The sequence below is a fragment of the Patagioenas fasciata genome, chromosome Z (assembly GCF_037038585.1).
Source record: "Patagioenas fasciata isolate bPatFas1 chromosome Z, bPatFas1.hap1, whole genome shotgun sequence".
NCBI lineage: Eukaryota > Metazoa > Chordata > Aves > Columbiformes > Columbidae > Patagioenas > Patagioenas fasciata.
In genome coordinates this window covers 11,359,654-11,375,400 of record NC_092560.1, presented here as the reverse complement: position 1 = coordinate 11,375,400, position 15,747 = coordinate 11,359,654, and the positions used below count along the sequence as shown (strand labels likewise).

Sequence of the window (15,747 nt, the reverse complement as noted above, 5' to 3'; positions counted from 1 at the left end):
TCTTTTCCTCTAGAAAAAAAGCAAACAGTCCCATAGGAAAAATGGAGGTCTGCTTGCTCCAGCCTGCCTCGCTCCTTGAGGAAAGTTGAAGGACAGAAGCTGTGAGCATGAAGGACACGGTTGAAAATCTGAGACTGAGGTATTTAAGGCAATTACACAACAACTGTAAGTCTTTCAGCTTGAGAACTGAAGTGCCTTGATACCAGAGAGCACAGATCAGCGTTCCCATTTCTGTAAACATCATGCCAGTAGTACTTTCCTTTCTGGAGACCCAGAGCCTGCCATCAACCCAGGTGAGCTCACAGAAAGTTTCTTTAAAAAGAAACAAAACAGAAACAAACACAAGGCTCGTAAGCTTCATCAGCTCTGGAGTGTTTTGAGATTCTTTTCTCCAAAAACTTACTAAAAAGGGTGTGATAATGAGTGGGATGGTGGTAATACATTTATTCTTGGCTTTCAGCAGGAAGCGCTTGGTAAGGGGAGATGAACTGTGGCCAAGATCCTTGTTCTCTTTATTTTCCTCACCATCTCCTCTCACCTTTTAACCAGACGTGCTATACCAAGCATTCAAAAGACTCTGGGCAATTACATCACTAGTACATCATCTCGGGAGACAGAAGCATGTTTGCTCCATGACTTACACTGGCAGAACACCAAGCACACCCATCTAATTATTAAATATTTATTGCACCTTTAATAAGTCAGTTACAAAAGCAAAATCTTCCAGAAGAGCAGGCTGGAAGGAAAGGGAAAGTACAATTAAAGGCTGCTGCTTTGTTGCAGTGTCAGGGCCAGGTGCAACACTCCTAATTTCCATTGTAAGGCAGTGGCAAATAACCTGGCCTTCCAATGATAAAATCTGATGCAGCTGTGCCTGGGGTTGTTGCCTCAAGCAGCTTCCTTATTTCTGCAACTCCCTGTACCATTGCTTAACGCTGGACATGACTGACCATCTGTGCCACAGCTGTAGTAATATTTTTCCTTTTAGCTGTCCCTTTTACTGCATCCCATATTTGAGTGGTTGGGTGACTTAATAGTGTTTTGGGGAGACAGAAGTTTGTCTTAGATACACTCACGGGAACTTGGAAGGAAAAACCTGTGAGAAGTTAGCACAAGCTGCTGGATCAGGACCCCTGCTATTTTCTATTTTCCTTTCTTCTTCCTTTTTTTTTATTCCCCTCATTTTCAGGTTTCCTTGTTCTCTGTCACATGCCTGTGGGGAAAACGAACATGCGTGACTATTGTGTGCCACAGCCCAAAGCCTGCAAGACCTGGCTTTCCATTGGTGAACACTTTGCAGTGCGCCCTTGGGGTGTCCAGCTGCAGATCCCCAGCCCCCCTTGGGTCTCACCACTCCATGGTGTTTCCTCCAGCCACCAACACACGCTGTTTCACAAAGCAGAAAAGATAGAAGTGAGCCCTGGAAAGCAGATCCATGTGTCCAGAGCCCAGCAGGTTTGCTGGCCCTCAGCTACCGACATGGAAATGCAGCTGGAAAGCTGCTGGCAGAGGCACACATGGGGCTGCAGAACATCATACTAGGACCACGGGCCGTGGCACCTACTCATTCATACAGATGGATGCCACGATTAAGCCCACCCTACCCTGCCAGGGAACACCTTTCTCACCCTATCACCTTCCTGGAAGCTCAGAAAGAGATGAAAACATAATTTGTTCAGCCTCCCAAACCTCCCGCGGGCCTGATCCTGAGTGCACAGAGGTTCACCGTCAGCTGTGGGGAAAGCTGTCTATACTGCTGGTGCATGTTGTTCTCACCTGACAGATGACAGAAACCAGCACAGCGTTTAAAAAAAACTGGATGGCTTATGTCACAGAAGCTTTAGAGGTTACTAGAAGCAGTCAAACTTTCATTTAATTTCCACCTGGATGTTTGTGAGGGTCAGGAGGAGTGGGGGCTCTCAAAAAATACAGTCCTTTTTACTGGCCTGTATCTAAGTGGTGATGATTAATTCACTTGAGGGCATCTAAATTTGGGCCGGCCAGCTTTCTCTCCCACACACCAAAGGAGTGTAGCAAGTCACTCTTATCATGCATGAATGGCAAGAACATTCATCAATGCCTTCAGAGCTTTTCCAAGAGAAAACTCTCTAAGGACTGATTTTTGAAGCCTTCACTGTATTTCTACTCTGTCTTTCCTTGAGTCACATTCCCTGACTTTAAGAAGTAAGCAAAACCATGCTCTTGAAGAGCTAAGATATGTCCTTAAAAGTGCTATCTGGTTCCCCCTTGCATTTGCTGAGAGCTGTCTATTGGTTCACCATGCTACCAAGTGACTCCTGGGTATGATACAGCATATAGCAATCAGCTAAAGCATTAAATCTGTTTAATTTCCGACTTCTCCACAGTCAGCTTGCATCATTTTAACAGCCATGTTCCCTCTCCAACAGCTTGGGACAGAGAAGCGTGTTGCATTTATGGTTGTGTGGGTGGAAGTGAGGGCACAAGAGAAGCAAAGGTCCCCATATTCAAGCGGCTCTGTGCATGGGAGCATGCGAGCTAGACAATAAGACACTCCATAGTTTATTTGTTTTGTTTTGTTTCTAAAGAGAGACAAAAATAATAAGAAAACAGGGTGTGTTTTCTGTGTGTGTGTGTGGTTTTTTCTTCCCAGCCAGAGGACCCACATTCCTCTGTGATTTTTATTATATGCTGTCATGATAGTAACTAGTACACTCTAAGAATCAAGCACATATCACATAGATTGCTATCCAGGAATTTTAAGCACTCATACAACAATCTCACAGCAACATTTTAGACTTCAAACTGCTGTACGCCTAAGCTTGTAGTTGTCTGTAAGCACAGCAGGAGGGAAATGGCCACAGATGGGATCCGAGGACAGGGGTACATAGGCACCTCTCCTCATAGTTCACAAAGGGTTTATCCATCCATGCTCACCTATAGAAAGAAGCAATATGGAATTTATTATGTGGGTGGGTTGTTTACTTCCTTTGCTTGCACTAGCTTCTATGAGAGTGATGTGATGCTGAGCTGAGCTGAGCTGGGGCATTTGGGAGCTGGGTTTTGAAGGTAGTCTGGACTTCTCTATAATTTTATCCAGCCCAGCAGCAGGTTTCAAAGCAAGGTGCCTTGGCTGATAAGTCTTTCCTGTTTTCCCTCTCCTGAGCCAGCCGCAGCAGCTGCATCTCCCCAGAGCAGCACAGGGCACATGCACCAGCTGCCTCTGTCTGCCACAGGGGCACAAGGGCACAGGGCAGCGGGGACCCGCTGAAAGAAAAAACGAAACCAGCAGCAGTTACCAAGCCCTCGTGGAACTGCTTGTCACTCGCAGACATCCTGGCTCCTCTGGTCTTGCCACCGAAGAAAAAAGGGGATGCTGATGGCATGGGACAGGCAGGGGAAGGGGCATGGACAGCAACACCAGAAGTGCTTCGGTAGGCAAAACCAGGTCTGGAATGAGCTAGGCAGGAGGCGATGTACCATAGTGCACACAAAAGTTGCATCCACAAGCAGAGAGAGGAACAATGGGGACGTCACCGCAGGGTCAGAAAAGAGACCCTAGTGGCCTTTGTGGTTCTGCTGCTGTAGTAAGCTGCACACTTAATAAACTCCTAAAATAAAACCTGATTTTTCTCAGTAATAATTTCCAGCCTAAGAAGTCTACAAGACACATCAATGGGACTAGCTTTGAAGCTGAGTGTTGTTACCAGCTTTTCAATGTCCAACACAAAGCATGGTAACATATCAGATCATGTTGTGTTGGCATGGGTTGGTACCTGTGTCCAAGCCAAACTGTCTTCTTTTTGTTTTGGTTTGGTTTGTTTTTTTCTATGAAGAAGCATCTTTTTATCCAGGACCACTATTAAGCCTTCCCATCCTCCGCTCAGTTGCATCCCACAGCAAACCTTCCACAGGCTGGTAACCCGGCTGCTAAAGCCTGCAGAAATACTCATGACACACCCAGCAACAAGCAGCCCAAAACCTAACACCACCTTTCCTGTGTCTCATGCATTGGGAGCCGGAGTCATCAACTACACACTCCAAAATGAAATCCTACCTGCCCAACAGGAGGAAAAGAGGGTCCCAACAGCCCTGTTTTGCACTTTTGTACTCAAAGGATGGGCAGCAGCACAGCACTGTGCAGCAGAACAAGGAACCCTCCAGAACATAGAGAAACAATTAGATAAACGAAAGTTGAACTTGAAAGATGAAAGGAATTGTTTTTGTGGGGACTATTTCTGGTCCTGGCTGACTTCCTCCAACTAAAAATGCCTGCAGTTTCTCTAGGTGTCTACACTGATTGTAGCGTTCACTACTGGGCAAGCACTGCCTGTCAGCGAGCATTTCTGTGCTGCAGGAAGCCTGCAACACACAGAGAAAGCGCCGCTCCGCTGCCCTACGCTGTGCATTTGGTGGTGGGGAGAAAAAAATAAGAGGAAAAAAAAAAGGCGGAGGGGGAAGAAAAAGCACTGCCGTTTTTTATTTATCCGATCTGGCCCTTTTCAGCTTTGCGACAGCCATTCTCTCTCCGCATTACGGGTAGCACCAGCCCTCCTTCTTCCCGTAAGGCGAAGAGGACACCGCCCCAGAGAGCATGACTCTGCTGAGGGGAAGGAGGAGGAGAGAAATCGCCCCGCCAGCCAACGGACGGTGCCTCCAAAATACTTCCTGGTCATCATTACACAGCACTTTCCACAGAGTCGCCGGGCTTCTTGTTGTTGCTGTCCCCTCTCCCCTGCGTAGGGGCAAGGCCCGCCCTCCACACGTACCGCCGGAGCTCCGCCGGCCGGGCGAGCAGCGGTCCGGCCGCCGCCGAACCCGGGGCCCCCGAGCCCCAGCCATCCCCGGCCTCGCGCAACCCGTTGGGTGCTGCGCGGGAACGTCAGGCGCGCCCGGGGGAACCCGCGCCATGGGGCGGGGAAGGGGGAGACGGGAGACGGGGCGGGGGGGAAGGAGGACGGCTGCGCATGCGCAGTGTGAAGACGGCGCGGCCACGGGGACATAAAGGGAGTGCCGGGGGGACGGCGGGAGAGCTCAGAGGCGGGTGGAGACAGCGGAGGGCAGAGCCGGAGCCGAGCGTGGGGACGAGGCCTTTCAGCCGCTTTCTTGCCGTTTTAAGCAACCCGAGCCGTCGCCATGGTGAAGATCGTGGGCAGCCTGGTGAGTCCACCAGGCCTTACCACGCCCTGGCTGCCCTGCGGCGCAGGTGGCTCCGGCGGGACCCCCGCATCCACCCCTGGGAGAGCAGCGTGTTTCTGCATCCTCGGGCATGGCGGCTGCCGTCCCTGGGCGGCGCGGCCGCGTCCGTTCCCCGCCGGGAGGGCGGCGAGGAGAGCATCGCCTCCTTGCAGAGAAGGCGCGGGGCCGCCGGGAGAGGATCGGGTGACCAGGTCTACCCCACCGCGGACCAGGGAGGCCTCGGCCGGCGGCGGGTGGGACCCCATGTGCGGCGGGACTGCCAGGGCAGGAGGAGCCTGTTTCACCGCTGTAGCGGGGAGAGGGGGGGGGGCTGGGGGGAGGGAGCAGGGAACTCTACGACCTAAGGCTGCGGGTAAAATGGAACGGGAGGTGATGTAACTTCGTGCTATGACGGGTTGTGGTTCATCTCGCTTTGAAAACTTAAGGAAATGTCATATTTAATTTCTTATGGTGGTAAGGGGGTACCCTAATGGAGAAGTCCTGGTTTGCCTTGCCTGCTGCCATTGTGTACGGGAGTCGGTGGCTTTCTTGGTAGAGATTGGCTTAAATTCTGGTGTGTTTCTGCACAGGAGTTCATGAAAAACATTAATCCAGTTTTTTTGACTTGAAAGAAATCACTAGAGGCCATTGATATACTTAAATAAAAGAGTTGCTGGCATAAGTATTTCAGTTGTGATGATGCTGTCTGACTCGTTCAGTACACTAATGCAGCACTACATTGTTTGGATGGTTCTGTGAATACAAACATGTCTGTGGCTTTGTGCTACAGAATAGTAATAAAGCCTAGACCAACGCATGGAAAATATACTGCCAGTGATGAAATAGTATGTGGTCTTGTGCACAGCAGCTGACGTGGTTGATAAACAACAATGGGATATTTGTTAGCTGTAACTTATAAACCCCAATCTCAAAAAATATCCTCTCTGTAAACTTAGTGAGCTCTTCATTTCAGGGAAAATACTGTTGGGCTAGTCTTGCGTTTTGAATTTGAAACTGGGTTGAAGTGTTGGCTTGATCTGATTGTGAGGGGCCTGTGAGTGATGCTGTGTGGCATCCAGGTTTGTCTTCTAGACTATACTCTGCTGTAGTCAGTTCACCAAATAAATGAAAAAGCATGGCAGACCTCTAAGGTGCTAACACATGAGCAGACTAATTTTTGTGACCACAACTTAAATACCTGTCAATGCAGGGAGCTCCTTGAATTTAAGATGAATTCAACACCTTCTCCTTTGGGTCCTGGAGACAGAACACTGTGTGAGTTCAACCTGAAATTCTTATCGTGGCTTACATCTTTCTCACTTCTGCCTTCTCAGTTTATGGAGGAACAGAAGTGGTGAACTTTTTGGATAAGGTTTGAGGTTTTTTGGTATGGGCTGAAACAGCTTAAAAATTGAAAGTCAATAAACGTGGCTTTGGAGGAAGAGCCTGCTCTAATTTAAAGTGGAATAGGCTTCCACTATCCTCCCGCCTATGAGCACGGATTAATAGTGTGTAGTTAAGGCATGGTTTTGTTGCTCATTTATAGAAAACATGAACAGTCATGCTGACAATAAGATTTTAACATCAGCAGCATAGGGTATTCAAGTACAGTGTAACTGGGATTTCAGGATTAATTCTGTTTTTCAGTAAGGCGGATTTGTATTCTTCTCCGACACAGAGGAAAACCCCTTCTTCTACTACCTGCAAAAGCTTATGTGAGTGACATCTGCAAAACGATGTGAACATGACAGCTAGCTGGATGTGGCTCCTTCCCTGACCCGCCTCAGAAACTGACTGGTTTCTGAAGAATGTTTGCTTCAGGGTGCTCTGCTGGTCCCTGTCAAGTCCCTGCTAGTGGACAGAAGGAGCATTACTTCAGTTGGTTTGTGATGTGATCTCAAGATGTAACCTGTAGCAGGGTTTGGCTGCAGGTGTAAGCTGTAGCGGGGTTTGGCTATGGACATAATGCCTTTTATAGCAGAAGCTAATGGGATAGATAAAGTGTCAAAAAGCTGGTGGTGTCAAAGCTTTCCTCTTCATACCAGCTGCCTCTCTATTATTTGGGTCAGCAAATATTAAGAACTTAGAGCTTCAGGTGCATATGATTGTTTTAGAAGTGATGTCTGCTATGGAGTTCAGGCATTTGAACCTTCGATCTGTTTATGCTAGCTTCTGTATTTAAAAAAAAAAAAAAGCTCTGCTAAATTATGTAGTAACCATTGACAGTCAGCTGATGACTGGGTTAATCCAAGTTCAAGGGTGACTTGATATGTGTTGGAAATTGTTTGCAGCTAAGGTCCACACTGTCTGGCAGATTTGATTAAAGGTACTCTATCTGTTGCTGAGAGCTGTGGACTCCTTTCACCATGGTCAGTAGCCTCCATTTGAGGTATTACCTGGTGCTGGGAATCCCTGCTGAGCCAGAGGCTTTCATTGCTGGAGTCTTTTCTCTCACTTGGCCCTTGGAAACAAAGACCTCCTACCAGTATATTTATTGCATGCACTATGTGCTTTTCTGCTGGCAGACAGTACAAAAAGAGGTCTTGCATGTGCCCAGGGCAGTTGTAGTTAATGTAGTTAAATGTAATAAAATGTAACAAAAAAAAGGTCAGAGGCTTTCCCTGGTAAGGTGTTACCTGAAGTATCAGTTAACAAAGTTATAAGATCCTCTGATAGTCTGACCAAATGGTCTTGTGATGGGAGGTTCCCCTTCTGTTAACAAAGATAATTTGTTTTTTATATCAAAGCTTGTATTTTTTGTTAACTGTGAAGAGACAACTGTGAAAGTCAGACTGCTTGAGGAGCTTGCTTTGCCCCCGCTGCTGTCTCCCTTTTCGCAGAGAGTGTAATTGCCCTGGGTGAAGTTTCATGACTTCTCACTAGTTCAGTATTTTTTTTTATTTACAAGAGTAAGCACCTTTGTACCCTGCATCTCTTTTCACCCCCAGCAGCAGTGTTAGCTGACTGTGATCAGGACCGGGTCTCTGTGTATGGTGTGTGACCAGCTGTAGGTATTGCACTCTCCCACTTTCTTCTCATTCTGTGCAACAGCAAACCTGAGGTGTGTGCTCGTATGAGGAACACATCCCAGGACTGGACTTCCTTTAGCAGAATACAGTAATTATGCCTCTGGACAGAGGACTTAGACCATCATCTTCTTGCCCTTTAAGTGGCAGGTGCAGGAAGTGGGATTGGTAGGGAGCTGGTGATGTTGCAGTGCAGAGGTGTGGGAAGCTGTGCCAAAAGCTGAGCTGTGGCATTTGAAGGTGGGGAGGAGTGAGGCTTGACTGAGGAACTTGTGGTATAAGTAGTTGCTGCTAACATGGATTGCTGTGCACAGAAACATGGAGCTTTGGTGGGATGGAGTCTTCTTGGGACTGAAGTGCAGGAATGCCTACCATGTGGAGTGAGGGAATGTGGAAAGACAGGAAGACTTACTGTTCCCATCTCTCTGACTGACAGGGCATGGTGTGGAGTGTTAGCTATTGATCTTGCAGCAGAGTAGCATGTGAATATCTGAGATGCAAGGATGGAAGCACTCAGCATGTGGAGGCTGCATTTCTGAACACAGCAACACTGGGAAGAAAAAATGTATTGACAAGGTGGTGTAATGCTGTCTGTGTTTCAAGTTACAAAGACTCACATAGGTTTACACATAAGAATGCTGGTGCAGGACCTCTGTGTGCTTGTTAAATGTACTTCTGACTAGTTTGTGTGCACTCTTGGCACCTCACCTGCATGGCATTCTTTAATGGAAGTGAATAGTTTACTAGAATCAAGTCTTGGCTTACTGTGGCTGTTCGTGGAAGTTGGCATTAGTTAACTCGTACACTGCAGAATCAACTGCTATGTGCATGTGGCAGTAACCATATTGCTTTCAATTAGCTGTTTCTGACAAAATTCTAATGCTCTGCTCAGTTAAATTGGAGACAGTAAAACAGCCATCTTTTCTAAGCATAATCTGAAATAAAGTTTATATTAACAGCTCTCCCGAAGCTCGCATTGCCAGGAGAGCAAAGTTGAGGAATGTTGAAGCAGCTTGTACTTGCCAGGAAGTAGCTGATCAGCATCTTCTGCTTCTACTGAGATTCTTGTTTACCCCTTGCTAGCATGCAAATATTTGTTGCTTGTAATGTCTTTCAGTTGTGCTAAAATATTCACTTTTTAAACAGAAAGCATGGTTAATAGCGTGTAAGGAGCTCTAAATTCTAAGTAAATTTATCTGAAAGTGTTTGCTGTGACTAAGTGCAACAAACAGACTTGAAGCTCTGACTAAGAACCGGGTGTTACTTGTACTGTCTGAATGTGTAGCATTGCTTTGGCTGGTGATGTTACATGCAAGTTTGCTTGGCAAAATAAGTAAAGTAACTGTCCTGTGAGGTTCCTTTAGAAAACATGCTGTAGAGTAAACAACATAACATTATTTTTGATGTTAGCCATTGATTGGAAAAGGCAGCAAACTGGAGGAGTGTGCAAAGTTGTGTCCTTTTCAAATTCTGCAGAGGAAAGCCTGTCCCAGGAGAAAATGGAAGTCTTCATGCCAAGAAAGAAATGAGGAAACAGGTTATTAAGAACCATAAGGATCACATTCAAGGGGTAAAGCTAAACAGAGCTGCTGGACTTGAGGATCATAGGCTAGATTAATTTCTAGCTTATGTTTCTAAACATTGTTGAGCTGGGGTGACTGAGCATTGTGGTCTTTTGTAATTGAAGAGTTGTAAGACACAGGCTGCTGCTAGCACCGATTAAAGCAATTCACACTGAAGCACTTACATGACGGTACAAATACCCCAGTTAAGTGTTTAAAGAGTTACCAGAATGGTTAGTGTGTTAAGGCTGAGAGCAAGCTAACTTTGGGCTTAATCTAAATTGTTTTGAATGTGTTCTTTTCTTTATAGACTGAATTTGAGTCAGAACTGCAATCTGCTGGTGATAAGCTTATAGTAGTCGATTTCTCTGCTACATGGTGTGGACCATGCAAGATGATTAAGCCCTTTTTCCATGTAAGTAGCCTTTCTGGTTGTATTGACAACTGGCTTAAAGTATATGCAAAAGTTTCTGCTGTTTGACAGTGACATGGAGGAAACTTACTTTTGCCAGGTGGTTGCCAGGCTTTTCTGGAAAAGGGAGAAGTCACAGAAGCAACTACTTTGAGACTATAGAGCTGATACTTACTGACCATTGATAGAGATGGAAGCTCAAATGTGGTTTAACTTCTGCTGTCCTAATGCTTATGTGCATCTCTTGAGTCTATAGGGGCCAAACAATTGCACTGCCTTGATGTCTATCCTTCTGCACACGGTTATTTCAACTACTACAGCTGTGTTCAGGTGTCAGTGTTAGCTCCTGTTCAAGTATGAGATAGACTGTAGCACCTTTTGGTGACTGGCTAAAGGCTGTAAGAGAAGGCCTTACATCGATGTCTTGATGTTTGATTTTTCTCTGTAGGAAGTATGTTTGAACAGGTTTCAACAGCCTCTTCCAGATATTGGAGCAGAAAATAAACTTTTTGCTCTGGTCAGTAAAATAACTGTGTTAAGGTAACAAGGCAAGTTTCACTGGGGGAGGTAAGCAGTGCCAGCCTTACAACTTACACAAATGTGTCTCTTAAAATAAAACTTTCCTGGAACACTAACTGCATAGTTTCTTATTTCATTCTAGAGTTTGTGTGAGAAGTATGATGGTGTGGTGTTCATCGAAATTGACGTGGATGATGCCCAGGTATGGTCCTGCATAATGCTGGGAGAGGGCAGCTAATGAGTTCTGCACAGTGAGGATGAAGAGCTTTTTTTTTTTTTTTTTAAGATATCCTTGTAGATAATGAAATAAAATGAGAGGTTATGTCAGCTTTGAGAACCAGAGATGGGGGTTTAGCACTTACACTGGAAAGTTGTTTTTTTTTTTTTTTTAGAGGACACATAAACAGAACAAACCACCTTGATTATCTGCACACCAGAAGCCCTATGGCATATGTTGGATAACTTGGGAACACAGACCCTCTACTTTGGGAGTCAGTGTTAGTCTAATGCCTTAAGCTGCTTTGATGAAATCTTCACTGAAACTAATGGCTTACAACTGTGTGGTGACTAATGTAGTCTTTACACCACTTTTGGCACTATTTCCTTTTTCATGTATTAAATTAAGCACAATAAAATGTCTGCTGTATAGCAGTTCCAGCAATGTCAAATAGGTACTTGAAAAATGTCACATTCAGATGTAAGAGTTGCTGTAGGCTCTTGAGCCTTACAGAAAGTTATCTCTGTTTTGATGCAGAGGTCTGATGTTTTACACACAGAGTGCAGATGTAATAAATGTGATTTTACTGTTGCGTGAATTAAATGCTGAAGGGAGAATTTTCCAGGCTTACTTCAGGGAGATGTTAATACTGCCCTGTTTTTGCTAGTGATGACTACAGTAAGTGCTTTTGCTTCATTTTGAGCAGTAATGGCTTTGTCCTATCACGTAACAAAAGCCAGCTTGTGGGTTCTAAATTAAACATCTGTCAGACATGGACAGCTGAAAATTGTTTTCTGTCTCTTCCAGGATGTTGCCACTCACTGTGATGTGAAGTGCATGCCAACATTCCAGTTCTACAAGAACGGAAAGAAGGTAGGCTTTGCTCTCTTGAAACTGGAGCAGGCAAGCTAAACAGTGAAAGAAGGTTGGGAATGTTATACTACATAGCCTGCTTTCTCTTGATAATGAATCTGGGGCACCACTGGCATTGAGACACTCTTAAGTGCAAGCAAGTTCACCTTGGTGCCAGAGCAAACGTAACCAGCAGTTAACTGATGAAGCAAACCCTGTTGTTCACAGATAGTGAACTGAATTAGTGTTACAGGTCAGTGTTACAGGCAGAGCGTCATGAGAGATTAGTGTGGTGTCATATCTAGGTTAGGGCTGCTACTCTGCCTGCCTAGCACCCTGCTTTTTACTTATCTTGGTTAGTATTTGTTGTCTGGGTGCCACTTGTGTTGAAGCAGAGGCATGACTATATGTGTCCATGGAATCCCAACCAAACAGAAGTCTCTAATGTATGGTTGAATATACATTCAGCTGAAACAACTGCTTGGATGCTTTTACGTAGGTGCTGTGTAACCTGTTGTGTGAGCTGACACAAGTAGGTCGCAGGAACAACCACAAACCATGCATGAAATGCAAAGAGTAAACTTATTTTTCTTACCTTGCTAGCTGGTGTACCTCTGCCCAGATGTTTTTTTGGAGATTACCAAGTGAAAATGCAGGCACTGCAAGCTCAATCCTTGCTAGAAAATCAATGAGCCTGTTGTTTTGGCCTGTATTTCAAGAATTCAAGCAGGTGGAGTTTTCTGCTGTGCTTTTATTTTTCTCATAGCAAAGCAGGAATCTTGAGCATATTTGACAAGGTGCCTCTGAGTTTCTCACAGGCCTATAAGTTATCTAAATACACGAGTTCCACTTGTCAAGCACACAAGGCCAAAACCAAATCAGTGTGTTTTTCTACACCCCAGCTGCAGTTGCTTGAGTGTATTTACAATTCTTCTGATCACCAATCTTCCATTATATTCCACTCCTGTTAAGTCGAAGTCCTGTCTCAGTCAGAGGATTGAACTCTTGTGCCTGCTCTGCCAAAGGGTGGCTGAGGTGGGATGCAGACCATGCTCTGACAGCACAATGTCTGTGCAGGGTAGTTGTGAATGGCTGTCTGCCTGAATAACAAGTGCTGAACTAAATGTGTGTTACCTTGGGCTTTTAGTTTGCCAAGCAAGCTGAAGGTAGGCTTTTTAAAGTAAAATGGTGCCTGGGTTGAAGTTTTGTGGCTGAAGGCAGTGGATTTGTGCCTGCAAAGTGAGTGTCAGGTGTGGGGTGACATTGATTTCAAATCAATATGGGGCCAAATCCTGACTAGTAACGAACCTTTGACAGTTTTCTCAGGGTAAACTCCCACAGCCTCGTGATGTAACTGGAAGAATTGTGATTATGATGTGACAGTGTGTGAAGGTGGTACATTTAACCTGGTTTTGTAGTGTTTTGTTTTGGGTGACTTGTGCAGTTCTCTGGACCCATGAGTATCAAGCAAGCAATTTCATGGCCTGTAGCATAGTCTGTTCTGTACCTTCCACCCCTGTGGGTACTGGAAGATGGAGCCACTGTTTTTGGGACATGAATGTTGTGTTTGCACCTTACACGGTAGGAAGACAACAAGGACAATTCTCACAGGAGAAGCCAGGCTTAGGGATGGGTTCTTTGGTGCAGTCCTTCCAGAGCTTGATTGCTAAGGATCCTGAGCAACCCAAGGTAGCCTTGGGTTACCTCTGCTATGCAGTGACCTCCAGAGTCTCTTCAAACCTATATTTCAGTCTTACACGGCACTGGTTCAGGATCAATTTTCTTTTCTCTTGTTTTGTGTGTTAGAAGGCTGCAGCAGTAGTGGTCTGAAGTGATTCTTGAAAGACTCTTATTGCAGTTTTGACATGAGTTGAGTAGGAGATGAACAGATGAACATCTGCAGAATACTCACAGTTTAAGGATTAATTTAGTTGTAGCAGAGATTAATGATTGTATATGTGTCTGGATGCTATGTAACTAATATTATGAAGCATTGAATGCAACAATTCTAAAAATCAATCTCTCTTTACAGGTGCAGGAGTTCTCTGGGGCCAATAAAGAGAAGCTGGAAGAGACCATTAAAAGTCTAATCTAATTTGCAGCCATGGGCATATTGAAGCATGATGGGGGATATTGAAGCACGAGTGCTTCGGCTAAATTATAGCCTGTAACTTTTCTACTTAAAAGAAATCTAAATGAGCGTCTAGGATAAGTAGTGGAAACTATCCTCTTCATCTCTGTAAATGAGTACAATAAAGTGTAAATTCTTCACTTTGGATGTTGTCCTGTGTTTGAGTGAAAATGTGAGCCAGTTTGTAGTGTCATTAAGGTGCCTGTTTTTTGTGGGTTAAAGGAGTACTCTCTGGATATAAAGATTCCTTTAAAACGCAACCTGATTTGTTACTGGGGGTGGAAAATGGTGTTGCATGGGATAGCATTGACAGTTGCTTTAGGAGAGGTCTGCTCCCACCTTACTCAGGTGGTAGTCACCAGGCTACAACCTGTAGAGTGGCAGTCTGGTTTGCCAGTACAGAACAGTTCAGGAGTTGTAGAAGATTGAGTGGTCACTGTGTGGAATTTATTTTCTTGTTACCTTTTTTCAGCTAGACATTCTTTCAAAATTTGTCAAGCGTCATTTTAGACTTCAAAGCTAAGACTTGGTTCTGTATTAAACACTGGATTATAATAACAATCCTACTATGGAAGTGTAAGGTAGGGCTTGGAGCTGCTGCCTTTTTGCCTTCTCAGTTTTGTCTTGCTTTGGTGTACCTTCTGGTTCTATTAGTAGCAAGGTATGTTGAATCTCCCAGTTGGGCTGCTTTATTCCTGGGCAGTAGTCTGCAACAGATGACTGAAGAGGTAAAACTCGTAGTGTCTTCAGCCCCAGATAATTTAGATTTATGTATTCGTTACATCATCTACATTAACACTGACCTGACAGCCTCTATACCATTCAGCTGCTCTTTCCAGTGTTACCAAGGAGAACTGCTGTGTGGTGTGGTTTTTTTTCCACCATATCAAACTGACTTTCTTGCTGGCTTGGGTGTTGTCCTGGATAAGAGCTCACGAAATAAAGCAGCAGTGCTGTAGCTGTCAGCTATGTCTGCTGCTGTGGTTGGGCCAGGTGAGCTCTGCTGCTTGAGTATTCCTGATGAAAAAACAAGACTTCCTGCTGCATATGCAGATGATGTGGAATGGGTGAGCCTCTTGTGCTTGTGGTAGGGAGCTCGTGTGTGACTCAGCCTTACGCTCATTTCACAAGCATGCATTTATTTCCTGGCTCTGGAGGACTGGGTGCCTTTGACAGCTTGCTGCATATGTGCTCTGTTTGAAACAAGATTTTTCTAGTCTGAAGTGACCACACCTTTTATTTGAGGATGAGCCATCAAGTATCTTCTTGGGTGTAATTTCTGGATTGTGATTATAGAATGAGAAGGATGTGCAAAGTGGCTTTTGTGTAGCTCTGGCTATTTGACTAAGAGGAGTGCAGCTGTGTGTTTAAAAGACTGTTCACACAAGTAGGGAAAACACTACCTCAAGTGGTGCCATGGACAGGCTTGTGGGGAGAGAATAAAATGGAGCTGAAGCAAGAATCCACCATTAACATCACACCATGTGCAAACAAGCATTGCTTTTAAAAGCAGGTCCTGGGTGGCCTGCTTATTCCCTTGGGTGATAGCTAGGAGCAAGAAAGGTTTTAAAAATCCCTTGTGTGAAGTCCAGTAGGACCCCCTAACATTCAGCTTCATCCCAAAGAAATAAGAAAGCTACTATGATGTGCTGCATTGCACATTGTTTCTGCTGAGGTGAGTCCAGACCAGGTTGTTACCTATTACAGGAGGGGAAAGGGGCAGTTAATGGGAGATGCTATTCATGTTGAATTTGACTTCACGCTTTGTTTACTCCCATAGTAAGATGCCACTCTGCAATAGTCTGGAAAGATCCAAGTGACAAAGCTGTTACTGGAAACTAAAGATAGGATTAGGAAAGGTCAGAAAGGCT

At 45.1% G+C, this 15,747-nt stretch overlaps 1 protein-coding gene across 1 annotated transcript; it reads left to right on the top strand.

Annotated features, from left to right (window-relative positions):
- Positions 1-4,966: 4,966 nt before the first annotated feature.
- Positions 4,967-14,021, top strand: LOC136115072 (thioredoxin). Its single transcript, XM_065860932.2, has 5 exons — positions 4,967-5,139; positions 10,056-10,160; positions 10,819-10,878; positions 11,701-11,766; positions 13,778-14,021. The coding sequence occupies exons 1-5, from the start codon at positions 5,116-5,118 to the stop codon at positions 13,838-13,840; spliced, it is 318 nt and encodes a 105-aa protein (XP_065717004.1). The 5' UTR covers positions 4,967-5,115; the 3' UTR covers positions 13,841-14,021.
- The last annotated feature ends 1,726 nt before the right edge of the window (positions 14,022-15,747 follow it).